We start from the raw sequence: 26,360 nt of genomic DNA, 5'->3' as shown, positions 1-26,360 counted from the left end.
AAAGCTGTTTTATTGTGGAAAAACCCGGAAGTTCTCAGGAAATCAATACCAAGCTTTTATTCTGAAAATCCTTTATCCGGTTAGCATGTGACTAATGTTACGTTTTCTGAATGTAAAGTGAAAATGACTTGGAGTGTTACACACCAAAACGTACGGACTTTAACACTACATCGCTAGACGTTAAGATATTATTACTGCTGAATATTAAATGAAGGTACCAGCGACGTGCAGTCAGTGGAGGCAGGGGAGGCAGAGCCTCACCTGTCATACTCCAATGTAACGGAAAAACAATTAAAGAAAAACTAAATAATAATAATAATAAAATGTCTCCACTGATCTTGTGTAAATGTGATTTCTGTATGATTCCAATCGCATTTTATAGTCAAAATCAGCAAATTTGCCGAGCTCCGCTACGGGAGCGATGAGAAGTGAGGCAAGCACGAGCACTGCCTCACGTAAGCCCACAGTAACTTGCTGGAGCGCGGGCACTAATTTAGCAGGGCCACTTATTTTGTGAGCGCGCTCAAGCCATTTACTGTGGGGTGACGCATTCTGAGGGGAGGCACAGATGAGCTCTGCCTCAATTCAGAATGTGTCACCCCACAGAAACTGGCTGGAAAGCGGGCCCTAAACGCATGCCTGTTACCATCTCACTGTAGGTCACCAATGTGATGTTTGTAGATCCCTTTATTACATTTATCCTCGCCATCCATAGTCTCTAAATAACTTATTTCACGTATATATGATATTTAGGCTCGCTGGTCTTATCATACAACGGCAATGAAACAATTACATGGGGAGGCAGCCATAACCTCTGCCGCACTGAAGGGGGCGCACGTGAGCCCACAGGTTCTTGTTGCTACTGTTATTCTACCGCAAACAACAAACAAAACTTTTGAAACTACAGGAAGATACGGAGGACTTTTACAAAACAGTAATAGAGATTGTTGTCCAGAAGGATAGCATGGACTTATATTCATCTTCAAGTCAAGGTAAGACCACAACTGTAATTAAAATGGGATCTTACTTAGAAAGAACAATCCAATATTTAGATTTTGGGTATCCTTTTGTTGATCGGTCTGTTTAAAATTAATCATAGCATCAGACTAAAAAAGCTTTTGAAAATAACAGAATATTTCGATTAAGGTCAAAATAGGCTATAATATTTGTAAATCTGACTGAAAGAGTCAGTGCCTCACCAGCCATGAACCTCACCGCACGTCACTGGAAGGTACAGTTGATCATGGAGTGTTTACACATTACGTGAGTAGCTATGACGTCAGAGGGAGCTACCGTAAATGAGAACTGTGCCATAGAGGCGTTTTTAGGACTTCTAAACTAACGATTACAGCTGTTTATAAGGTATTAAATAGAAAGTCATGACAGAGATAAGGAGGAGAAAATGCTTAAGGAAGTAGGCAGAGAATACCAATGTCGAAATCATCTGTTCTCTCGCGATATCGAACCCACAGATGAGAAGGGCGGTCCCACTATCTGCACAGCGGGAGACAACGAGACGTGGATAAAAACAGAGGACAGAGGACAACTCAGTCTCTTTTCTTCGCTGCAGCCCACCCTGAAGACAACACCGGCTTTGTCTCTCCTTACCCATGCTTGTTCTTTAACCTGTTTCACACCATCCCCCCGGTACCGGGCGGATAAACGCGTCATTTGCAGGAAACAACGTCTAAGGAATCTTAATATTGAATAAAACTATGAATGTGTTATATCCATGTAACGGGAAGAAACTCAGCTAACTGATCTTTTTAATTTTTTTTTTCAAAAAAACCCCACAATGCTAGCACTCAGCCTCTGAATTAGCCTCGATCGAAAAAACGGAACCTACAAAGGCACTTAAACTCACTCATAACTCCCTTATTACTTATCCTAGATGCACAGCCAACCACTTGTTTTTGGTGTCCTGAAGACACTGAATCTGTGTAAAAAACCTCAACACTCAGTGATAAACATTCGCGATGCTATAAACGAAAGCGTACATCATCACATGTGGAGCTAAGTAGCTAAAAAACGTAAATATGGCTTACCTTGGTCAAAAGTGGTCTTCAATGGCATTAAAACGATAAAAAAACGATGCTGCAGTTAATCCATAGGTTCATCCTATGTGTCTGTGCCTTCTTTGAAATTATTTCTGATAATCCATAAGCAATACCACTGCGTTTTAGTTTCCAAACTCCAGAAGGAGACATTCCTCCACTTTGTTTTCGTTTTCCACACGCGAAGCGCCCACATTTTTTCTTTACAACGTGTGTGGGTGTGTGCCTCCCCCTTCGATTCTATTGGCTCTAACGGTCACAAGGGTATGTCAACCAACCAAATCGACCAAGGGGGGCCAGAGATAGGTCAAATCCACCCAAATGACCCCAGAAGTGGGGGTTTTTGGCTAAATCTCTCTAAAAAGGTCAAATCTCACTTGTTTTGCATCAATCTTGATACAGGGTACTTATTATATGTTGTACTTTGGATTCCTAAAGCTTTTAGTCTACTAACCCATCATCCAAGGGTAGTTTTCACTATCTGTAAAAAATAATTTTTGGACGGACACTATAATTTACAGTTTTTTACTATGTAAAATCTGAATTTTCTTTAAAATAAAAAACATTTATATTGATTCTGACACTTCTACATCCAACTCACAGGTTTATCATTACTTTGAGAACAAAGATTATTAATTTAACCCTTTTAGAAGGGAAGATATGGTCATTTGTTCTGGGAATGTCATTTTCGAGCCTGAGACCTGAACAAATTCTAAAATAAAAAAACTTTATTGTCCACCCGCGGCCGAAAAATCAATAAGCAACCATACGCTATCATCGATAATCGAGCTGCGAGCTACTGAAAAGCTGCCCGCGAGCTACCGGTAGCTCGCGATCGACGTGTTGGAGAGCCCTGCTCTAGACCGACAATTTTTTGGAGCTGGAAGTGAACCGCATTCCGGAGCTGGAAAAGCGCCGTGGTGAAAGGGGCATAAGACATCTCTAAAATAACGCCTCTCCATGTGCTGATGATTCAAATGAGAAGAGGTTAATTTATTGATGATTAATGTGCTTTTAAATGAGTTAAATAAAAACAAATGTCATGAGTGTGCTGCAGAATAAATGGATTCCCCACCTGTTGAGAAGTGAATCCTTAATCCCCTCACAGGACTCTCAGGCTGTTCAAATGAAATGTGCTTTTAGTGCAGAACAGCTCACTGTCACTTCTTTCCAGGCTTCATTCCCTCGAGTTCAAGGTGTTACAACACTGAGGAAGGCTATTGTATGAATTAGTAGGATTTAAATAGAGTATAAAAAAGAGAAATTCTCCCCCAAAATAAACGAGTTCAAACCCCTTATTCACAAACTTCCAAGGACTTCAAGGATATGTGGGAAACATGTTTGATTCAATAAATAAATGATATTGTATACAAAATGATGTGTGTCTGAGTGTGTGTCTGTCTCTGTGTATGTGTGTGTGTGTGTGTGTGTGTGTGTGTGTATTGTATCTATGGAAACACTCTCCTGTGGATGTCCTTTTAGATTATATATATATATATATATATCGCAAATCGAATCGCAATTGCAATATCTGTCAGAAAAATCGCAATTACATTATTTCCGCAAATCGTGCAGCCCTACACACACACACACACACACATACACACACACACACACACACACACACACACACACACACACACACACACCTTGTGTTTCTGTGTCCATGCTTTTATAGATTCTGTGTATTATTTGTGCATTCATCTGAAGAACTGATGGCTTTGCAGAGTGTGTAAAACATTGAGTTATTTTAAAGCTTAATGATCCAATCAGAGCTTTCTGACTGCTCTTCGTTAACCGACTGCTGTGTGCTTTATTATGTGGAGACAGAAAGCGATTATAGTGAAGCAGCATTACTCCATTCATGGTTTACTTTTGTAGTGTCACTGCATCTTGGTCAATGTGGAGGAAGATATTTAACTCAATTAAAACCACCTAAATACTCTAAGTGTAGCTTACAGGGTCAAGGTGGCATTTTGAATTAATTTCTACAATATGTGCTGCTTTGGAGCTCCTCAGGTAAACCAAATGCTCAATAACATCTAATTTATTCATTGTTTATGTTTTGCATTTAGGACATTTCAGGTGTTGTTCCTTTAAAATAAAAGTAATATATCAATTAAAAGTAATATAAAGCATAATTTCAGCAGGTTAATTATTAATGTCCTGCTTGTATTCAATCAAAGTATACTATTATGAATCATGTTGTTTTCAAACCTGTTGTTGCTCTTTTATTCTGAAAACCGCAGCCGGAAGTCACTTTGTTTACACTTTTTATAACATGTACATTTAGCACATTTTTTTTTTAAATCCTATCTTTATCCAATTGTATTAAAACCTTTTTTTTTTAATTAAATGTATTATTTATTATAATTGTAACATATTTTAAATAAAATAAATGGAGTTTGTGAACATTTCAGGAAAGAAAGACAAAAATCCAAGAAATTGCTCCTTCAAAATAAGATAATAAATAAAAAACAAGTCATATGGACTATTAATTCACGCAGTTTATCACTCACTTACTGCCTGTTGTCTCCACCAGTAATGCTACTAGATTATAAATACTCTTTTTGATCATATAAACAGTTAGTTTGTATAAGTTAGTTTGTGTTTTAGTTTTGTAGCATGTACATTTAACAAAATTATCAATAAAATCTTATTTTTGTCCAATTGAATACATCCTCATTAGTATTTGTTAAATATTTTGTATAAAGGAAATAGAGTTTGTGAACTTTTCGGGAAAGAAAGACAAAAATCCCAGAAGTCTATTAGCTGTTCCTTCAAAATAAAAGAATACATAACATAAAACTAGGAATTTAGGCAGTTTAGCACTCTCTTACTGCCTGTTGTTTCCACCAGTAATGCTACTACATTATAAAAACTCTTTTTGATCATAAAAACTCTTAGTTTGAATATGTAAATTGGTGTTTTAGATATCAAACCTGTTGCTGCTCTTTCATTCTGAAATCCACACCCGGAAGTTGCCTTGTTTACACACTAGCAGCTTGACATGATCCTCTGCAGTGAATCTGTGGAGGCAGGATCGAGGATGCAGACTTTCGTCACATGGAAATAACTTTCTGTGCACTTGTTGCCCACTCTTCTCTCTTCTGTGGACTTTTATTTATTTAAATTCCACTTCCTGCAGACACCGGACCATGCTGCACATCTTCCTCCTCTGAAGTAGAACTGAACTTTCTTCTACAGGATTTAATACATATTACAGGATTATTATTTGTTGCATGAACCTCCTCACAATGACGGAGGAAAGCCCGGAGAAGCAGCTCCGGCTCCGGGTGTGCGTCTTCAGCGAGCTGCTGCACACGGAGCGGGACTATGTGCAAACCCTGGAGTTCCTCTCGGTGAGTTAAAAGCACATTTCTGGGGTTAAAAGAAGCCCAAAAAGCTCCGGGACAAACAATCCCAGGCTGCTGTTTAGTATGCAAACTGCGTGAGGCTGCAGCAACAAGTGGGAGCACTTTATTCTCATACTGGGAGATGTTCTGGTCTCTCTGGGATGGAGGGATTGATCTATCAGACTGATGGGGTGAAATTGTGAAAGCAGGCATGTGTGAGCTTTAGTACAGAACAGCCAGAGGAGTTTAATCCTCACAGTCTGGGGTCTGAGAGGAAAACACTGAGACAAGAGGCGCGTTCACACCAAGTACTTTTCCCACAATAGTTCATGAGAGCTCTTTTAGTTCTGATGAACTAAAGCAGATCGCGTTCACACCAAAATGAGTTCCTGGGGGTGGATTAGGCAAATGAACCGCTGACTTCACTTCTTCTTCTTCTTCTGCTTTGGGTTTACTGGCAGGCCGCAAACAACTTCACGGCGAGTACAGTAGGTGGCGGTATAGAGGCTTCCTAATGACGTCACGGGATTTCGCGTCAGACATCTTGGAGTACCACTCCACTGGCGGGAGCGTTCAAAAATGGCGAAAATGAAAGGCTACTACGAATCACTAAACCCGGAGGATAAGACCGTTTACAGAGAAAAATGTGCGTCGATTGGTTCGGTGGACCCTTATTTGATTCCCGTTAAGGATTACAGCACTGATATAAATTCATGGCCTTCACTTTCCTACTGTGATATCGTGAACTACCTGGTTTTTTCGCCTATTCCATTGTACACCATGGAGGAAATGAAAGCGTACAAAGGACTCGAGGCACATAACCAGTTCACATCCGGGTGGATCCGCGACGTTTGCGTTGCATATCAAGGAGATGTGGCTGTAATAGCTGGAAAAGTGAGTAAATATTTCGTGAGGGCCTCTTCAGCTGGCTTTTTAAATATCCCTAAAGTCCCCCAAAATAAAATGGGTGAGGCTGCTTTTATCCACTACGCTACCAAGAAATATCAGAGGCCAACTCAGTGGACATTTTTAAACACCAGCTTTTATTTTTGTTGTACCTATATCTATATGTTTACTTTATTTTATAGGGTTTTATATTGTTGCATCAATTAACTTAGTCTTGTGTCTTATTATTTATTTTTATTATCATACCTTTTACCTCCTCGTTAAAATGTTATATGTTGTTGCTATGCTGCATGTACCTGTAAATGTGAGGATCTGCAGTACTTCCTCCTTCTTTTCCACGTCTATGTTTGTTTGTCTTCCTGGCTGGGCGTGGCTGACCTACATTCTGATTCCCGCCAACTCATCTCCACTGCTGTTGTAAATCTCACTGATTGCCACTACTCACCTGCACCTGCTTAAAACCCTGGTTCCCATCCTCAGACTTCGCCAGTTCTTCGTTTATCCTTCAGTGGTAACTATCGTCCAGGCCTACTAGCAGTATTCTAGTAAACCTTTTGATACTCCTAGTGAAAGGTTATTCCTTTCTAACCCTGCATCTTTATTCTTCCAGACCTACACACACCTGCCGCTCTGCTTGCCACGTCCAGCCTCCGACTCCTCGTCTGAGTTCCCTCCGTGCTTCCACGCACACCAGCTCATCCAGACTACGTTCGCCAGCTCTGGATTCCCGGCTCTCCTCGTCGGTGTTTCCTCCGTGCCTCCACGCACACCAGCTCATCCTGTCTACATTCGCCAGCTCTGGATCTCCGGCTCTCCACGCCGGTGCTCCCTCCGTGCATCTCCGCACCTCCGTCTCCCCCTGAGCTATCCAGCTCCACGTCTGTTTTCTCTGAGCTCCTCTCTACACCTTGCCTGTGCCGTGGTCAAATAAAGACTATTGTTTGACACTTCACCACTGTCTCCGTCTAGTGTTTGCGTAGCGGGTTCTCATCTCCAGTCACTTCTCGGGAAGCGTAACAGTAAAGGTCTTAACATCTGATCTGAGGGGAATTTCTTGTGGTTTATTTTTAACTTGTGATGTGTGCCATTTTGTAAAGCACTTTGAGCTACACGTGCTTTATGAAAAGGGCTTTATAAATAAAGCTTTATTATATATTGCAATACATTTAAATTACAAAAGTTGTGAACCTATTCTTGGTTGTCAGCTTATGTTATGTGCTACCTAGCATAGGAGTATGACAAGAGCTGACCACCCACTGGTTGTGTAAACAATCAGTATTTGAAAGTAAAGTTGAACCAAAATATTGGTGGTTCTAAAAAGTCAACAATCCAATAATATTTTTGTATTTTATTTTTCAGGTATTGCATTCTCAGAGTATTGGGCTGCCGCCAACATGTCCGTGGGTACTGATGAAGAAGGATGGGGCAGTCATCACAGCTAACTGCAACTGCAAAGCTGGTTTGGGATCAACATGTACCCATGTTGCATCTCTCCTTTTCTACATAGAAACATCTATACGGATACGTGATGCCAAGACAGTTACCGAGGAAAAGGCGTATTGGCTTCTACCTGGATCAGTGAAGGATGTAACACCTTCCCCTGTTGCTGACATTGACTTTACTTCGGCTAAAACCCGAAGGAATCGTTTAAGCCAAGCAATTGACAGCCTTGGCGATGCAGCTAATTTAACAACAACAACAACAACACCACTTTTACGTCACTCGAGGGAGATTCCAAAAGCGACAGATGCTGAGCAACAGTCTTTCCTGGCATCACTGAAATCGACTGGAAGGAAGTGTGCAATATTGACAATCTCAGCTCCACACAATGCCGATTTTGTCCCAAAAGTGACTTTGTCAACATTTCCTAAGCCGCTTTCTAGTTTAAAAAGTGAGAACTGCCTAGAAATGGACCATAAAGCCCTTACAGAACATTGCCAAGGGATCAATGTAGCTATCACCAAGCCGGAGGCGGATGTAATTGAGAAGGCCACAAAAACACAGGCCAAATCCAAACTCTGGTATCGATACAGAGCTGGGCGGATTACAGCATCTCGTATGAAGGCAGCATGTTCAACAAGTGCAACTAAACCATCGCTTAGCTTGATTAAAGCTATTTGTTACCCAGAAGCCACAACATTTAAAACTGCAGCTACTGAATGGGGATGTAATCACGAGAAATCAGCACGTGAAGATTACATTACAATTATGAATCGACATGACGGTTTCATTTGCCAGGACTCTGGGCTCGTGTTATCGCCAACATTTCCATATTTAGGTGCTACTCCAGATGGTGTTGTGTCCTGCAAGTGCTGTGGTGTAGGTGTTTTGGAAATTAAATGCCCCTACTGTGTTGCTGCACCGTCAGACCATACATGTCTGGAATCACGTGATGGACAGGACAGGCTGAAGAAGACCCATGCCTATTTCTATCAAGTGCAGACCCAGTTATTTCTATGTGATGTTGAATATGCTGACTTTGTTCTGTGGGTGAATGGAAAGATTCATCTTGAACGCATAACCCCAGATATTGACTTTTGGGAGAAGGTATACCCCAAAGCTCATGAATTCTTTCAGAAGGTCATTCTCCTCGAGTTGAGTGGGCAATTCTTCACCAGAATTTCCAGTGCAACTACACCAGTCTCCATTAGTGCACCAAAAAGGCCTCTCTGCCTGATACCAGACCCTGCTCTGTGCCACTCTGACTCAGCCAACCAATACCCAACCACTGATACCCAAGTGGTGCCTTTGTCGTGGAGAGGAAAAGCTTCCCATGATAGGATGTGATAACACAAATTGTGAAACTACCTGGTTTCATTTTGAATGTGTTGGGATAACAGTTTCCCCCAAAGGAAGCTGGTATTGTGACAAATGTCATCAGCATGTCCCCTCTCAAAAGAAACAGAAGTACGAATCAATCTGAATGACAGTGTATATATTTATTTGATTAAACATGTTTCTTTTACATCAAATCTATATAAAGAACATGTAAGTGTAACAATCAAAAAAAGTTGTACACACTAAAATGACACAAAGCATCATTATTTAAACTGACATTGAAAGAGCAAAACCTCAGCTCAAATCTCCAAAACTCTAAACACATGTTCAGCTCTGCACCCAATTTGCAATTCAACTTTCCACTTTTTGAAAAGTAAAAGTATAACAACAGTATATTTGTGTTTCTGCACATATTTTGGAGACTTGAACAATCTTTATTTGCAGAATTCTCTATATGAAACGCTATAAAATATGAGTGTGCTTGAGCACGATGGTGTGTAGTTGGTTTTACAAAATGTCTTGTACTATAAATGAAGTGTGTGCCATTTGGTGCAAAAGTTTGGTGTTTCTGTAGTTCTGGATGCAGTGCTTCATTCTGCAGTAGGTGTTTTGCACTTTGTGTGTATGGTTTTGTGAATTGTGTTTAGTGTTTTGAGAAAATAAGCCCTGCTTTCAAAAAATGTGTTTTAGCATTGAAAGAAACTGTAATATGGACACAATGTTAATCTATCTCTGTTATGTGAGGTGATCTCTGCAGCTTACAGTTAAAGGAGCATGTACTTGTTGTTCACCCTTTTTCAATGTGTACATTGGAAACCTGTAATAAATATAATACTTTGCCCTTTCAATTGTTTTTTTCAAAATGTATTTACCCAAGCTTAAATATTCTACCAGTACTATTACAGTGTGCAGTGCAGGTCTGAAACCACATTCAAGCAGATGTGTCCAATCTGACAATAGAAAACTTGAGAGAAAAACATTAATCTTCCATGCCTGAAAACAGCTTAAATAATTTTTCAAACATTCCCCTACACAACCAAACCCCAAATCACTGCTCTGATTATCAAGACATTTAATTGACCAAGTACAACATTAACAATAATGTAATACTAATTACAATACAAACATGTAATATTTTTAAATCTGATATGGGTTGATTGGGGTGTAACAGAATGTAAAGGCTCAATCAACGGGTATTACAGTATCACACAAATTATTCAGGTCGCAGCACACTTCAGCTATTTTATCCATCAATGTAATCCCATCTACATCTTTAGAAAGTAAAAAGTCTATAGGAATTGGTCCTCCCAAAATGGTATATCGCTGCCTTACACATCCTATGACACGCTCAACATGAATTCGCACGTTAGCAATTTTCCTTGTGTCAATAACATCTTTCATTGATAATTGTTTCCGGCCTTTCATGAATGCAGGCACCTTAACCTCAGCACACATGAAACCCACTGAGTCACTTATATTGAAACCTCGGTCTGCCAAAATCAAATCACCAGGCAAAATGTTATCTAAGAAGCCACAATTTTCTGTAATATACTTATCACTGGACCTGCCACCCCATGCCCTTGAAATGAATGATATAACACCCTGCGGACAGATTCCTATCAGAAATTTGATGGTGTTGTGATGTTTGTAGTTTGACCAAGTCTGAGCCCGTGCCATTAAATTTGATGGCCTGTCAATGAAAACTTCAAAGCAGTCTATTATAACAGCCACTTTAGTACCAAAATGAGTGCGGAAATCCATAGGCATTGTCAGTTGGAGTTCCTCTCGAGATGGCCACTTCAAAAGGAAACTCATACGTTTGAACATGACGTCGATAATCAAGGTAAACACACGGGATACTGTAGACGTGGATGTGTTGAATTTATAAGCCAGCTCTTGCAGGGGTTGGTTTAATCTTAATTTCATTAGTGTCAGTATAAACTGTTGAAATTTAGACAGTGAACTCTTAGCGTTCACACTGATGTGCAGTTCCACAAGATTGTATACCATCATTAGAATAGCAAAAGTAGGAAGTCCCGTGTAGAACCGCACACGGTCATCATCGCCCTTAAATGTACTCTCTGAAATGGTGGACTTTACAAGCTTTTCTTTTAAATTAACATTTTCTGTTGTTACATTATTAATTTCAAATGACATTTTGTCAATCATTTCACCAGTCAAATCAGTCTGAGTTGCAGTGCCAGTCTCTGGTTCAATCAGTCCTTCTTCTTCCCCAGTGGCTCCCAGGACTGGTGCGGGCTCTTCTAGAGATGGTATATCAGATACCATGCTGTAGAGATCAAGTAGTGCGATGGATGACCTTTTTCTGGCGCGTTTATACCTGGCATGTGTAGCAGGGGAAGGTGCTGTAATTTTCTCGTGGCCCAATTTGACAGACGGTGCCCAGTCAGGATGATTTTTGTCAAAAAGTGCCACTGGTTTACCTGCAAATAAATCAGATTGTAGGTCAGTTATATCCTGGGTGAACTGTTAATTAATACATATTTGACCTCTTTTGACAAGCGAAGTCAGACTTTAGATATATTTAAAATGCTGGTGTCAAGACATAGGAACATGACAAATAATTGAGGAAACCAAAAGCCTCTGAAAAGGTGCCAGGGACTGTACAGCCTTTACTGTTTACATATAATCAAATGGCCAGTAGCGGGAGGAATTACTTTAAATTACAGTTAAACGAAGCACTGGCTACAGCAGGGGATTGACAGACTGGTGTGAAGATGACCTGAGCCAAGGGATGACTTTACTTTGTAGATACTCCACAATCTGATATGTCGATCGATGACACAGACTCCAGGATTCCTATTTCCTTGTTAAGATACATGTCTTAGTACGTGGGTTATATGTTCATTTTGAATGTTTGTATGTAAAACCCGACACTTACCTGACGTGAAATGATCCCCACAAACGCGAGTATAGTTGTGGTTGGATGGTTTGAGATCCTCCCGTCCGATCCTATTGAGCCATTTTTCCCGGCGACGCTTTGAAAGTTCATGTGTTGCTTCACCCTGGTGTGTTATAACCGCCGGCAGCCTGTAAAATGACTTCGGTCCCCTGTTTCGATCACCTCTGTTGCCGCAGCCAACAATGGCACAGAAGTTAACCATTATATGTCCGGTAAAAAAACAGCTCTGACGTATTACGGTGTCTGTTTTGGTACTCCAGTATGGCCGTTGGGCTGACGTCACGTTACCCGTGACGTCATATGCAAAGCCTCTATGCACCTTAAAGTTGCAATCCGCCAAAAAAACGAGAGAAAAAGAAGAAAAACCTCCCGCGCCCACTTGCTGTAAATGAGGCGTCTGTTTACCTTCCGACCTCAGACATGAGCTTCGTCTGCGTTATTTAAGCAAACACAAATACAGATCGTCGACCAGTCAAATGCAATAGCAATGCTGATTCGGAAGCGAAGGCGGTTAAGAAGGATTGACAAAAGGATTGGACGACGACATGCACGCGCTACGCTACGTGTGAAATTAATAAACTGTGCCAGGTGTGTCGTATGCACACTAAATAGGCTCAGCAGCTAACACACCTTTATTATGTATCCTCCTGAGAGCAACTGCATCCGTCTGCCATGAACCCTACAGAAACCTACGTGTTAGTTGTGGCTCATAGTGGCCTCCATTTGTGTCGTGTAAAATGGGGGAAATCAAAAGTTAGCAAATCCCCATGTCATGTTCATAATTTTTTTTTGTTTTAGGTCAAATAATTATTACACTGCTCTGAAACTCACTACACTAACTCCTAAGATGTTCCCTTACTATAATTAATTAAAAATATTGAACTCACAACACTGGTAATAACAAACTTAACCATTTATCTTTCTATAAATAAATAGTGCTTGTGTAGGACGCCATTTTGAAATACAATGAAATTATCTTTTTGAAAGCCACAATAAATAAAGCTTCGCCAGTTTATAACCGATGAAACATGATGGTATCAGAATAATCACTTACATGTGATGTATAGGATGCTACACAGGTCACTGTAAAGATAAAGTGTCAGAGGAGAAATAAGCAAGCTTAGTTACATGAAATGTAATGAAAAATGTAAGATACAGGCTCTGTTTAATCGCCATGTATGTTCTCTTTTATTGCACACTCAAGACAATATCAATAACAGTATCACGCTGTCCCAGGTGTGTCGTATGCATGTAAATAGAAGTTAACATTTTCAATATCAAATAAAGTGTCAGTAGTATCAAAACATATATATATATATAATAACAATATAATAACAATAGGTATGGCTCAGCAGACACACCTTAGTGCAAAGTGAAGTGTCAGTATTAATAACAGTGGCATATATATATAATCACAATAATACAAAATTAACTGTCCCAGGTGTAGGCAATTTGGGGTGAAGTGTCTTGCCCAGGGACACAACGACATGCTGACTGCAGTGGGGTTTGAACCTGTGCTCCCCTGATCCGAACACCAACGCACCAGACCACTGCACCACACGCCTCCCAACAAGTCATTGTACAGTTTATCAACGACGACAAGTATTTTTTTTTTTTTTTATTGAAGGCCTGTTGGATTTAATCAGCTTGCTTAGCACTGCCAGAAGCAGTGGGCCTCGATTCCTGGGCCTTGTGTGAATGCAGCAGCCGTTCGTCGTGCATCTCCTTGGCACGCAGGTCCTCATTCTGCTTGCTGAGCATGGCACGGTGGTCCATCGCCATGATGGTGTCAAGGAAGCTGTCATCCCGTGCCCACTTTCCTAAGGAGAAATAAGCAAGATACAAGATCAGTTTAATCGCCTAGTAGGTTGTCAACAGAGACAACATTGGACATGGTGCAGACAGGGACAGTGTACAAAATGCAGGTGTAAAGTAGAAGATAAGATAGGATCAAATAATATCAAATAAATATCAAAGTGCCCTTATTTATTGTTTTGTGCTTAATGTATGCTTGAACTTTGTTTTATAGGGATTAGTGGACATCAGTTAGATGCGTAGCCTTCTTTCAAGGCCAGAGTAGTTACAGTGTAAGTGGATTGACATCTAACATAACATGGCTGAGTACAATTATAACAATCAATAAAAAAAGGAAAAATAAAATAGAATTTCAATTACATTTTTGCTTAAATGTGCAAAATATTAGAACATCAGTCTTTGTGGCATGCAGGTAATCAACTGTTTAAGCTTTTACCATTAACATGTAGAATGAATGTTGCAAATGATGAAATTATAGCAACTACAATGTATTGTTAGAGGTAGCATTATGTCCAGCTAGCATGCTAATTGCTAACGTTATATTATCGTTTTATACCGGACGGAGGGAAAAGCTAACTAGTTTCCAATCCAGAGAGAAACACCTCGCCTGAAACACACGATTAGTGCCATGAGTTAGTGAAGCAATTACAGAACATTGCACACTTATTCACAAGTCAAAACAAGTTCATAGCGGGCACGGCTGAGAATAGCTAGCTAGCTAGATGTTGTTAGCCAGCTTGGACCTATGTTAGCCAGTTCTAGCATGGCAAGCATGATCTACTGAGCAAATAAAAGTACATCAGAGACCAGTATTGTGCAGATTAAAACAGTGCAGTGCATGTATTTTAGTTTACCTTCGTCCTGACATGACTTTGCCAGGTCTGCTAACTTTGCTGAACCACGGAAACTGCATTCAGTAGAAGCTTCTGAATGCGGCGCTTCGCGTCCTCCGAGTAAATCGCCAGAAGCGCCAACACATCCTCATCACTCCACCGCTCCGATGATTTATTTAGTGTTGCCATAATAACTGCTTTCACAAAAGTAATCCACTCGTTGGTGCGCTGTGCTGAGCTTAATGCGAGCAAATACAATGGCGGCCTTCAAAAAAGATTCTAGAGATTCACGGGGCGTTGTTTGCATTCCGCACAGCCAATCAGACGTATGAACTATTTTCTCCCACAGAGCAGGGACTGAAAAGCGGGTCAGATGAACTCATTTGAACTACTTTAGTTCCTGGGGCTTTTTGGTGTGAACGCAAATATATCGTAGTTCTGATGAACTATTGTGGGAAAAGTACTCCGGTGTGAACGCGCCTAAGGACAGTGTAAAGCTACTGGGTGGAAAGGATCTTGCCTGGACTTATGCAGAGTCAGATACACAATCCATGATGACAGGCTGTTTCCATCCTAGGAGCCCAGAGACACACGACTCAGCTTTGTCTACAAGACACATGTATGGTTTCCCCGGCAATCAGCTAAAGTGAAAAACATTACTCTTTGGCTCTTTTGGGCGTACCAGTAAAGATGTTTTGTGGGTTGTTATAGGTGCTGACTCTGTGGGATTTGAAAACTCTAGTTAGATGCTAGACATCAAATCCATGTAAGGGAGGACAACTGGAATGTATCCCTTCTTTACGGATAAAGAGCTTATCATGAAATATAGAATCAAAGGAGCTTGAAAAATCTTCTATGATGGCCACGCTATTGACCCCCGGCTTTAAGAAGTGAATAGCAAACGTTTGTGGGTGGGGCTTGAATATTGAGGCCAAACACCCTCAAGTTAATGGAGCATGTGTCTCTGTGGCACAATTGGTTAGTGCGTTCGGCTGTTAACTGAAAGGTTGGTGGTTCAAGCCCACCCAGGGACGTTTCCTGCTTCAACTAGCATTCTGATTTGCATAAATTAACAAGCTAGATGCCTTGAAATGCTCAAGGAACCAGAAAAAAAGTATGATAATGACTGTGACACATTACCAGTTGCATAATTTCCTTCTATCCAACAATTACATTCAAAGGTCATCATGTGAGCATTAGTGGATCAGTAGTTGAATTCTCGCCTGCCACGCGAAAGACCCGGCTCCGATTCCCGGCTCCCGGCCAATGCAGCAGACCAGAGGTCGCGTTAACCGAATATTTTCCGTCTATGATGTAATTTTTCCAAGAATGACGGAAAACTCTGAAAGCAGTCCGTCATTTTGACAGATTAGAACACAACTCGGAACAGCGCCAAAATGTCCACCAGCGGCCCACATTATATTACATCCTTAGTGGCCAGGTCGACTGAGGGCGATCTACTGTACTCTACTGTAACTATTATTTAGTAATTCACACCCCTCTCCAGTTGGTGGCGAGTGTGTGCATATTAAGTAGCTATTGTCTAGTCTTGTATTTGACCTCGTTGATTACCTCGTTGTTTAACCGGCTTTAGCAATCGCAAAATGTCACGGCAGCTGAGTGTCCGAAGCTTTTTTAATAAGCCCAGTAATTGTGATGGTGTGGATAAACGAGGTGAAAAAAGAGGGATTGATGCAGTGGAGGATGAAGGACAAGCCAGTAAGACTAAAACTGACAACGTTCAGCCAGCAGCAGAGGGACAAGCAAGTGGCAAGGAAAAATAAATCATTCTTATTCGTTTTGACATGAAAAGTGACCGCACGGTCGGTGTCTCTGTTCTTTTTTTTTTTCTCCATGCCCTTAAAAGTTCTGTATGAATCATAAAAAAAAGGAATGAATGAACATTTGCTGCTTAGTACCCAAACATAAATATTAAATATGTCTCATCATTAAAACATGAAAAATAAAATGACGGGTAATAATAGATTATGACGGAAATGTCACGATCCTGTCCGTCAAAATGACGGACAACGACAAAGTCTAACGCAACCAATGCAGCAGACAGCCCTTTGTCGTTTGGAATCAGAGTATAATGCCTGCATAGTCTTTGCCTGGATTTGTGTAGAGTCAGAATACAAAACTGTGGTTTCAGGCTGTTTCCATCCTTCACATACATGGACGTGACCTGCAGCTTCAATGGAGGACACTGGCATACAGCCACCAGTCTAGAGTTATATATTTTTGCAGGCATACAATGTATGTTTTCATGAAGGACAACCATTCATTTCCGTTGATTTAAATAAAATTACATTTACAATTGGCTGGTTAAGTTGACATAGATGTTATGCCTCGTTGGCGCAGTAGGCAGCGCGTCAGTCTCATAATCTGAAGGCCGTGAGTTAGCGCATTATTATGTACATGTATCGTTAATTTAATGTTGACATATCTGGCTAAATAACATGTCTGTTTATGATATTACCCAGTTTAAGTTAAGGACTAACATAACTACGAGCTAGAGAGAATCTCGGTCGGGACCGGACAGGAGCGAGCGTAGCTTCTTTTATTGTCTTTTTTTTCTCCGTCACCGGTGGCAGCGACCGACGTGTTTTAAAAGTGAATTTAGTCTTTAAGCGAGCTTTAACAAATAAATGAGATGCAAATAAAATGAGATACGAATAAAACAAGAGCAAAACAAATCTTGCCCTTGACTGTAACCGGACACCTGTTTTTATTTTACCATTAATTTAAATACTAAACCTCACAATGAAAGGGGAAGGGAAGTTACAATGCAGTTGTTACAATGCAGTTAACAGCACCTTTTATTATGAAATACTTGTACTTGAGTAGGCAGGCCTATTTCCATTGTAAGGTACAACATATAGGCTATTTATACATTTCGATTGATTGATTACATTTAAATGCATAATCTGCATTTGTACTTGTTTTTATTCATCTTTAATTTGTATTGTATGTAGTCATCAGTTTTTCTTTGAATCCACCAGCACCCTGTCCTCACAGTCTGTGGTCCATCCTTCGTCTTCCACCAGCACCCTGTCCTCACGGTCTGTGGTCCCTCTTCCATCCTCCACCAGCACCCAGTCCTCCCTGTCAGTGGTCCCTCCTCCATCCTCCACCAGCACCCTGTCCTCACGGTCTGTGGTCCATCCTTCATCTTCCACCAGCACCCTGTCCTCACTGTCTGTGGTCCCTACATCGACAGTGTCACCTCCATCCACCAGCACCCAGTCCTCGCAACAATCCACCTCAGTCGATGTAAGGACCAATTTACCTTTCTTATGTTTATTTACATGCTTGTAACACAATCTAGGTTATGTCAGCTACAATTAATAGCATTTGTTGTTGCTATCAAATATGTTTTAATTATCTTTCATTTTAGGATTGTGTTGGCCCTGACAATATCGAGGGGTATGGAGCCGTCCAGGAGCTGGCAGAGTTTTTGTTTGGTCTCCGAGAACACCTACTGGCCTTAAGTGGAGACGAGTGCGCCAAAATAATCACTCTGTGGCAGGCGCTGGGGGATTTGGACAAGAGGAAGACCAGCTATTCACCCCGTCACAAAAACACACTGAAGCAGGGGCGATTCAGGGCAACAAAAAAGATTGTGGCACCAGGTGTGGAGAGCACTAAAAGGTTTGTTCCATTAAGTACAACATTTCATGTCTTCACCTTAATAAGTGTAGTCAAGTTTATTAAAGGATCCTTATTAACTTGAACACCACCTTTCCTTTCTTGGGTCCAAAACAAACAATTACATAAGAGACATACTGTAAGCAAGTGTGTGTGTGTCAGATGGAATAAAGCAGAACAACACTTTCTGGGTTTCCCCCATAACTTTAGGGAAGTACAATTACAGAAAAGTACAAATACATCTCAATCTTTAGTAATTCATAATAATAAGTATTCTGTTGGATTTACAGGTGCTTCATTGGGGCTCACAGTCCTGCACAGTGGCCAGACTGCAACAGAGTGGTGGAGGCCATCTTCACAAGGCTCTGTAAACTCTACAAAAACACTGTGCGCTGCGAGGGAAAGAGGGTCTCACGCTCCCATGGCTGGACCTGAGCAGCTTCTTGTGGCAATGCAGAAAGGGACATCTCTGTTTCCTGGCAGTCTGGCTGAGCCTCACACCTTTGTTCTGCCACCAAACACTGCTGGTGAGGCAAAGCTCCAGAACAGATCCCAACCAGTGGCCATCTCACAGGTCCCACCACCACCTCCACACTATGCTCTTCCCTTCCTTGCACCAACACCATACATCAGGGCTTCTCAAACTCCGGACCAAGGTCCGGATCCGGACCGAACTGCAAATCAATCCGGACCGAACCCTGTGTATATAAAAAAAAAAAATTATTAAAAAAAAGAAATCTGATTCTGATAAATTAATGTACATCATTATGTACGCGCGTCTTGTGTCTGACGCGTAGTGAGAATGAACGTGCATATATATTTACTTGTGTGCGCGAGCGTGACACTCATTGCAGACCGCAAGTTAACCGCAAGTTTACCTTGACTTTCTAATGCTTCTAATGCCTTTTTTGCCGAGGTTCAAGGCATTGACTACAGACAAACAGCCAAGCCACCATACTGTATGTATGTATTGAATGTGTGAGTGTATAAAGCGGCGCCGTTTGCCGACAGGCAAGGCAGGCAAGTGCTTGGACCAGAAGGGGGACCCCAAAGAAGGTAGATTAAGAAGGTCCACAGCAACGACAACATGGAACACCCTTTCATTTACTGCAACGACATGTCGGGAAACCCCCTCAAGGGGGCCCCATGCATAGCGCGCCATAAGAAACTGCTTCTTAATTTCAGTTTCGTTTCAGGGGGGGGGGGGGGGGGGTGACTTTACTGCCATTGATCCGGACCAGTGACCTTGTATAAAGTTCACAAGTGGACCTTTAATAAAAAAGTTTGAGTACCCCTGCCATACATGGTACCATCTGTGCAGCTTCCTCAAGTGCCTGGACCCTCACAGGTTGTGCCTGGAGGCTCTCAGATGATGCTTCTCAATATGCCATTGCCATCAGCTATGCCATCAGCTACTCAGGCACTAACATCCGGTCAGAGTAACGTGCCGTACACCACACAGCAGTACAGGAAAAGAAAAGAGGAGAGGGAGCAATCTGGATCAGGCAAAAGAAAATATGTCAAAAAGACAGATGCCATCATTTGCAAAAACTGCAACAAAGACAGGAAGCCACCAGCCCAGTTACAGTACTTTGGCAATTGGTACTGTAAAGAATCAGAGACCCAGTCCTATGAGGACTGGAGGGCTGTGCTGGAGCAAAGAGGGTATGGAAAAAAAAAGAGAGGGGATGCACCTTAAAGGACCACATGTTGTGAGCAGGTGCAACTTTTTGCACTGTTTTTATTGTTGTGAGCAGGTTTTTTGCATTTTGCACTGTTTCTTGCACTGTTTTTATTGCTGTGAGCAGGTTTTTTGCATTTTGCACTGTTTTTATTGTATAGCTTTATTTTACACTTTACAATACATATTGTAAGAATTATTGTTGCTATTATTACTGTTGTTTTAAATATATAAATACATATAAAACAGGTATGATGTTTCTGTTTGGAATATTTCATCATCATATTTCACTTTCATTATTGTTATATTTACTTAATACTTTGTTCTTAAGTTTTAATACATTTATTAAAAGTTGTAATTATAATAATAAATGCACAACATAACAATAATCCTCATACATATTTGTCATATTACTTATATTCTAAGTACTATTTTATATTAACTACATCTATAGAAGTACTGTACAATGATGTACTGACTTGCATGCTCCTTAATACTTCAACTTCACTACATTTGAGAGGCAAAGATTTGACTCTGAACCTCATTGATTTGATAACATGAGTTACTTTGAAGATTTAGATTCTGTTACAAAGTACAATAATATAAACAGACAATGAATCATGAATGATTATGGTGAAGAACTGAAATGATCCATTAATTGTATTCACAACCTACCCAAAAGTATGGTAAAATAATAAATACGCTCCACTTTTACATTTATGCATGTTCTGACATTCAAGGGAAAGAGCGGGATTCGAAACCGGCTCGCAGGGCGTATTTCGGCTACTTCTCGGTTATCAAACATAGACTAACGCGCTATGTCTTTGGCGCAATGGATAACGCGTCTGACTACGGATCAGAAGATTCCAGGTTCGACTCCTGGCTAGCTCGTCTCACTTTAGTAAATCACTTGTTCCTCATTTCCTAATGTACTTCTCAAAAAACTGTCCGTCAAAGTACACCTGGAATGAGGGATGGACATAATGATGGGTCAATGGGCTTTCAACATTTCCAACAGTACTTCTCAACAAACAGTGCATCAAAGTCAATGAACATTTGAAACGATTAACAACACTATTATGGCCCTTCAACATGAAACCAAGCGAATGTGAAGTATTTCGTTTTTAGCCTACGTGGGCGTTTGACTTCCGATCATTTGAGCTTTACAGTAATGCCCAGCCTATCAGTACGTGTCTGAACTCTGTCAGTCATAGGGGGTATAGCTCAGTGGTAGAGCATTTGACTGCAGATCAAGAGGTCCCCAGTTCTAATCTGTATGCCCCCTTTGTAAGTGTACTTGCCTTCAGAATGGTATGTTTGCAATACTGTGAGAACTACAGTGGCCGTGATCGTATAGTGGTTAGTACTCTGCGTTGTGGCCGCAGCAACCCCGGTTCGAATCCGGGTCACGGCAGCAGTTCTAGTCGTTTTTTATGTTTTTGCTTCAACCTACCTACTGCATTTTTAGTTCATTTTCTACAGTTTAAAAGCTGCTGCAAAAACAAAGGGTTAGTGGCGCAATGGATAACGCGTCTGACTACGGATCAGAAGATTCCAGGTTCGACTCCTGGCTAGCTCGTCTCACTTTAGTAAATCACTTGTTCCTCATTTCCTCATGTACTTCTCAAAAAACTGTCCGTCAAAGTACACCTGGAATGAGGGATGGACATAATGATGGGTCAATGGGCTTTCAACATTTCCAACAGTACTTCTCAACAAACAGTGCATCAAAGTCAATGAACATTTGAAACGATTAACAACACTATTATGGCCCTTCAACATGAAACCAAGCGAATGTGAAGTATTTCGTTTTTAGCCTACGTGGGCGTTTGACTTCTGGTCATTTGAGCTTTACAGTAATGCCCAGCCTATCAGTACGTGTCTGAACTCTGTCAGTCATAGGGGGTATAGCTCAGTGGTAGAGCATTTGACTGCAGATCAAGAGGTCCCCAGTTCAAATCTGGGTGCCCCCTTTGTAAGTGTACTTGCCTTCAGAATGGTATGTTTGCAATACTGTGAGAACTACAGTGGCCGTGATCGTATAGTGGTTAGTACTCTGCGTTGTGGCCGCAGCAACCCCGGTTCGAATCCGGGTCACGGCAGCAGTTCCAGTTGTTTTTTATGTTTTTGCTTCAACCTACCTACTGCATTTTTAGTTCATTTTCTACAGTTTAAAAGCTGCTGCAAAAACGCAGGGTTAGTGGCGCAATGGATAACGCATCTGACTACGGATCAGAAGATTCCAGGTTCGACTCCTGGCTAGCTCGTCTCACTTTAGTAAATCACTTGTTCCTCATTTCCTAATGTACTTCTCAAAAAACTGTCTGTCGAAGTACACCTGGAATGAGGGATGGACATAATGATGGGTCAATGGGCTTTCAACATTTCCAACAGTACTTCTCAACAAACAGTGCATCAAAGTCAATGAACATTTGAAACGATTAACAACACTATTATGGCCCTTCAACATGAAACCAAGCGAATGTGAAGTATTTCGTTTTTAGCCTACGTGGGCGTTTGACTTCCGGTCATTTGAGCTTTACAGTAATGCCCAGCCTATCAGTACGTGTCTGAACTCTGTCAGGCATAGGGGGTATAGCTCAGTGGTAGAGCATTTGACTGCAGATCAAGAGGTCCCCAGTTCAAATCTGGATGCCCCCTTTGTAAGTCTACTTGCCTTCAGAATGGTATGTTTGCAATACTGTGAGAACTACAGTGGCCGTGATCGTATAGTGGTTAGTACTCTGCGTTGTGGCCGCAGCGACCCCGGTTCGAATCCGGGTCACGGCAGCAGTTCCAGTTGTTTTTTATGTTTTTGCTTCAACCTACCTAATGCATTTTTAGTTCATTTTCTACAGTTTAAAAGCTGCTGCAAAAACGCAGGGTTAGTGGCGCAATGGATAACGCATCTGACTACGGATCAGAAGATTCCAGGTTCGACTCCTGGCTAGCTCGTCTCACTTTAGTAAATCACTTGTTCCTCATTTCCTAATGTACTTCTCAAAAAACTGTCCGTCGAAGTACACCTGGAATGAGGGATGGACATAATGATGGGTCAATGGGCTTTCAACATTTCCAACAGTACTTCTCAACAAACAGTGCATCAAAGTCAATGAACATTTGAAACGATTAACAACACTATTATGGCCCTTCAACATGAAACCAAGCGAATGTGAAGTATTTCGTTTTTAGCCTACGTGGGCGTTTGACTTCCGGTCATTTGAGCTTTACAGTAATGCCCAGCCTATCAGTACGTGTCTGAACTCTGTCAGGCATAGGGGGTATAGCTCAGTGGTAGAGCATTTGACTGCAGATCAAGAGGTCCCCAGTTCAAATCTGGATGCCCCCTTTGTAAGTCTACTTGCCTTCAGAATGGTATGTTTGCAATACTGTGAGAACTACAGTGGCCGTGATCGTATAGTGGTTAGTACTCTGCGTTGTGGCCGCAGCGAACCCCGGTTCGAATCCGGGTCACGGCAGCAGTTCTAGTTGTTTTTTATGTTTTTGCTTCAACCTACCTACTGCATTTTTAGTTCATTTTCTACAGTTTAAAAGCTGCTGCAAAAACGCAGGGTTAGTGGCGCAATGGATAACGCATCTGACTACGGATCAGAAGATTCCAGGTTCGACTCCTGGCTAGCTCGTCTCACTTTAGTAAATCACTTGTTCCTCATTTCCTAATGTACTTCTCAAAAAACTGTCCGTCGAAGTACACCTGGAATGAGGGATGGACATAATGATGGGTCAATGGGCTTTCAACATTTCCAACAGTACTTCTCAACAAACAGTGCATCAAAGTCAATGAACATTTGAAACGATTAACAACACTATTATGGCCCTTCAACATGAAACCAAGCGAATGTGAAGTATTTCGTTTTTAGCCTACGTGGGCGTTTGACTTCTGGTCATTTGAGCTTTACAGTAATGCCCAGCCTATCAGTACGTGTCTGAACTCTGTCAGTCATAGGGGGTATAGCTCAGTGGTAGAGCATTTGACTGCAGATCAAGAGGTCCCCAGTTCAAATCTGGGTGCCCCCTTTGTAAGTGTACTTGCCTTCAGAATGGTATGTTTGCAATACTGTGAGAACTACAGTGGCCGTGATCGTATAGTGGTTAGTACTCTGCGTTGTGGCCGCAGCGACCCCGGTTCGAATCCGGGTCACGGCAGCAGTTCCAGTTGTTTTTTATGTTTTTGCTTCAACCTACCTACTGCATTTTTAGTTCATTTTCTACAGTTTAAAAGCTGCTGCAAAAACGCAGGGTTAGTGGCGCAATGGATAACGCATCTGACTACGGATCAGAAGATTCCAGGTTCGACTCCTGGCTAGCTCGTCTCACTTTAGTAAATCACTTGTTCCTCATTTCCTAATGTACTTCTCAAAAAACTGTCCGTCGAAGTACACCTGGAATGAGGGATGGACATAATGATGGGTCAATGGGCTTTCAACATTTCCAACAGTACTTCTCAACAAACAGTGCATCAAAGTCAATGAACATTTGAAACGATTAACAACACTATTATGGCCCTTCAACATGAAACCAAGCGAATGTGAAGTATTTCGTTTTTAGCCTACGTGGGCGTTTGACTTCCGGTCATTTGAGCTTTACAGTAATGCCCAGCCTATCAGTACGTGTCTGAACTCTGTCAGGCATAGGGGGTATAGCTCAGTGGTAGAGCATTTGACTGCAGATCAAGAGGTCCCCAGTTCAAATCTGGATGCCCCCTTTGTAAGTCTACTTGCCTTCAGAATGGTATGTTTGCAATACTGTGAGAACTACAGTGGCCGTGATCGTATAGTGGTTAGTACTCTGCGTTGTGGCCGCAGCGACCCCGGTTCGAATCCGGGTCACGGCAGCAGTTCTAGTCGTTTTTTTATGTTTTTGCTTCAACCTACCTACTGCATTTTTAGTTCATTTTCTACAGTTTAAAAGCTGCTGCAAAAACACAGGGTTAGTGGCGCAATGGATAACGCGTCTGACTACGGATCAGAAGATTCCAGGTTCGACTCCTGGCTAGCTCGTCTCACTTTAGTAAATCACTTGTTCCTCATTTCCTAATGTACTTCTCCAAAAACTGTCCGTCAAAGTACACCTGGAATGAGGGATCGACATAATGATGGGTCAATGGGCTTTCAACATTTCCAACAGTACTTCTCAACAAACAGTGCATCAAAGTCAATGAACATTTGAAACGATTAACAACACTATTATGGCCCTTCAACATGAAACCAAGCGAATGTGAAGTATTTCGTTTTTAGCCTACGTGGGCGTTTGACTTCCGATCATTTGAGCTTTACAGTAATGCCCAGCCTATCAGTACGTGTCTGAACTCTGTCAGTCATAGGGGGTATAGCTCAGTGGTAGAGCATTTGACTGCAGATCAAGAGGTCCCCAGTTCAAATCTGGGTGCCCCCTTTGTAAGTGTACTTACATCATACATACATGTACTTACATCATGTACTTACATTTTGACATCAAAATCTCCAACTCTCACCGTGTCTCCTTCCTGAGTCGGTGACTCCCAATGCATCCCAACACACAGAAGTTTCCTCCACAAATTGGCACTGTCGGCAGGATACCAACAAATCTTCAGAACTGGTAAGTGTGATTTCAAATCTACATTTGGACATTGCCTTACCAGAATCTGTGATTGATGGTATCCTAAAATTATCTGTGAAGCTGAGCGGCTGTGTTTCGCTTTGGTTAATGAACATTTGGGGCTGGAAACCCCAGGGGATCATCCAGGGACTCTGTCCTGGCTGATTTCCTCTGTGTGTGCTGCTCGGGACGTATGTGCCATACAGGCATACACGGAGATGTTTAAAAAGACCTTAATGAGGGCAGCAGTAAAGTGGAACTTCTGTGTGAAATCAAAATAGAGATTTGTAATGAACAAATCGCCGAGATTCCGGGGGTTTCAGCGGCCAACACTAGCAGTTAACACAAGCAGCCAGAGATATTACCCCCAGCGCCTCTAAAAAAAACACGGCTCCAGCTTGCGGCTCCGGGGGGTGTGTGTAAAATACCTCCCCATATCTGCATGGGCTGGTGAAGTGGACTCAGAGGGAGAAAGTCACAGCTTTTGTCTATAGCTTTAACTCACACCACCGCCGTCTCTATTAAAAAACGAGATGGTTTAAAAGCACTCTCGTGGCTTGTGGCCGTTTACGACGTGCTGGCAAGTGCGAGGTGCGTGCATTACCTGATGCGCCACAGTTCCCTACATTGCTGGAGGAACTGGTGCCGGTCCGGGGTGCATACATCAAATTATAGGCTAATTGATCATGGGTGGGCAGTGGCATGCAAGTGTAGAACAAAACTGTGTTTCATCGTTGTGATGAACATGATGGCGTGTGTATAGGCTGG

At 41.6% G+C, this 26,360-nt stretch overlaps 2 protein-coding genes and 20 non-coding genes across 22 annotated transcripts; 21 read left to right on the top strand and 1 right to left on the bottom strand.

Moving 5' to 3' along the window:
* The first annotated feature begins 5,311 nt into the window (after nt 1–5,311).
* Nucleotides 5,312–9,942, top strand: LOC117471944. Its single transcript, XM_034117173.1, has 2 exons — nt 5,312–5,416; nt 7,676–9,942. Exons 1-2 carry the CDS (start codon nt 5,312–5,314, stop codon nt 9,101–9,103), a joined length of 1,533 nt encoding a protein of 510 aa, XP_033973064.1. The 3' UTR covers nt 9,104–9,942.
* Nucleotides 9,943–9,993: 51 nt separating this feature from the next.
* On the bottom strand, nt 9,994–12,254 carry LOC117471943. The gene is made up of 3 exons (XM_034117172.1): nt 11,997–12,254; nt 10,559–11,538; nt 9,994–10,044 (listed from the first exon to the last, which is right to left on the bottom strand). Exons 1-3 carry the CDS (start codon nt 12,217–12,219, stop codon nt 9,994–9,996), a joined length of 1,254 nt encoding a protein of 417 aa, XP_033973063.1. The 5' UTR covers nt 12,220–12,254.
* Nucleotides 12,255–15,625: 3,371 nt separating this feature from the next.
* Nucleotides 15,626–15,699, top strand: trnan-guu. Its single transcript has one exon. It is a non-coding gene; the product is annotated as a tRNA-Asn (tRNA).
* Nucleotides 15,700–21,207: 5,508 nt separating this feature from the next.
* On the top strand, nt 21,208–21,279 carry trnac-gca. The gene has a single exon. It is a non-coding gene; the product is annotated as a tRNA-Cys (tRNA).
* Nucleotides 21,280–21,336: 57 nt separating this feature from the next.
* Nucleotides 21,337–21,408, top strand: trnah-gug. The gene has a single exon. It is a non-coding gene; the product is annotated as a tRNA-His (tRNA).
* A 92-nt stretch (nt 21,409–21,500) lies between these two features.
* Nucleotides 21,501–21,573, top strand: trnar-acg. The gene has a single exon. It is a non-coding gene; the product is annotated as a tRNA-Arg (tRNA).
* A 322-nt stretch (nt 21,574–21,895) lies between these two features.
* Nucleotides 21,896–21,967, top strand: trnac-gca. Its single transcript has one exon. It is a non-coding gene; the product is annotated as a tRNA-Cys (tRNA).
* Nucleotides 21,968–22,024: 57 nt separating this feature from the next.
* Nucleotides 22,025–22,096, top strand: trnah-gug. Its single transcript has one exon. It is a non-coding gene; the product is annotated as a tRNA-His (tRNA).
* Nucleotides 22,097–22,188: 92 nt separating this feature from the next.
* Nucleotides 22,189–22,261, top strand: trnar-acg. Its single transcript has one exon. It is a non-coding gene; the product is annotated as a tRNA-Arg (tRNA).
* Nucleotides 22,262–22,583: 322 nt separating this feature from the next.
* On the top strand, nt 22,584–22,655 carry trnac-gca. Its single transcript has one exon. It is a non-coding gene; the product is annotated as a tRNA-Cys (tRNA).
* A 57-nt stretch (nt 22,656–22,712) lies between these two features.
* Nucleotides 22,713–22,784, top strand: trnah-gug. The gene has a single exon. It is a non-coding gene; the product is annotated as a tRNA-His (tRNA).
* Nucleotides 22,785–22,876: 92 nt separating this feature from the next.
* On the top strand, nt 22,877–22,949 carry trnar-acg. Its single transcript has one exon. It is a non-coding gene; the product is annotated as a tRNA-Arg (tRNA).
* A 322-nt stretch (nt 22,950–23,271) lies between these two features.
* On the top strand, nt 23,272–23,343 carry trnac-gca. The gene has a single exon. It is a non-coding gene; the product is annotated as a tRNA-Cys (tRNA).
* A 57-nt stretch (nt 23,344–23,400) lies between these two features.
* trnah-gug lies at nt 23,401–23,473 on the top strand. Its single transcript has one exon. It is a non-coding gene; the product is annotated as a tRNA-His (tRNA).
* Nucleotides 23,474–23,565: 92 nt separating this feature from the next.
* Nucleotides 23,566–23,638, top strand: trnar-acg. The gene has a single exon. It is a non-coding gene; the product is annotated as a tRNA-Arg (tRNA).
* A 322-nt stretch (nt 23,639–23,960) lies between these two features.
* Nucleotides 23,961–24,032, top strand: trnac-gca. The gene has a single exon. It is a non-coding gene; the product is annotated as a tRNA-Cys (tRNA).
* Nucleotides 24,033–24,089: 57 nt separating this feature from the next.
* trnah-gug lies at nt 24,090–24,161 on the top strand. Its single transcript has one exon. It is a non-coding gene; the product is annotated as a tRNA-His (tRNA).
* A 92-nt stretch (nt 24,162–24,253) lies between these two features.
* On the top strand, nt 24,254–24,326 carry trnar-acg. The gene has a single exon. It is a non-coding gene; the product is annotated as a tRNA-Arg (tRNA).
* A 322-nt stretch (nt 24,327–24,648) lies between these two features.
* Nucleotides 24,649–24,720, top strand: trnac-gca. The gene has a single exon. It is a non-coding gene; the product is annotated as a tRNA-Cys (tRNA).
* Nucleotides 24,721–24,777: 57 nt separating this feature from the next.
* trnah-gug lies at nt 24,778–24,849 on the top strand. Its single transcript has one exon. It is a non-coding gene; the product is annotated as a tRNA-His (tRNA).
* A 93-nt stretch (nt 24,850–24,942) lies between these two features.
* On the top strand, nt 24,943–25,015 carry trnar-acg. Its single transcript has one exon. It is a non-coding gene; the product is annotated as a tRNA-Arg (tRNA).
* A 322-nt stretch (nt 25,016–25,337) lies between these two features.
* trnac-gca lies at nt 25,338–25,409 on the top strand. The gene has a single exon. It is a non-coding gene; the product is annotated as a tRNA-Cys (tRNA).
* The last annotated feature ends 951 nt before the right edge of the window (nt 25,410–26,360 follow it).

Source organism: Trematomus bernacchii, unplaced genomic scaffold, assembly GCF_902827165.1.
Source record: "Trematomus bernacchii unplaced genomic scaffold, fTreBer1.1, whole genome shotgun sequence".
Classification (NCBI taxonomy): domain Eukaryota; kingdom Metazoa; phylum Chordata; class Actinopteri; order Perciformes; family Nototheniidae; genus Trematomus; species Trematomus bernacchii.
Note: the sequence above shows the minus strand (reverse complement) of the source record. Positions and strands in the feature narration are given on the sequence as shown.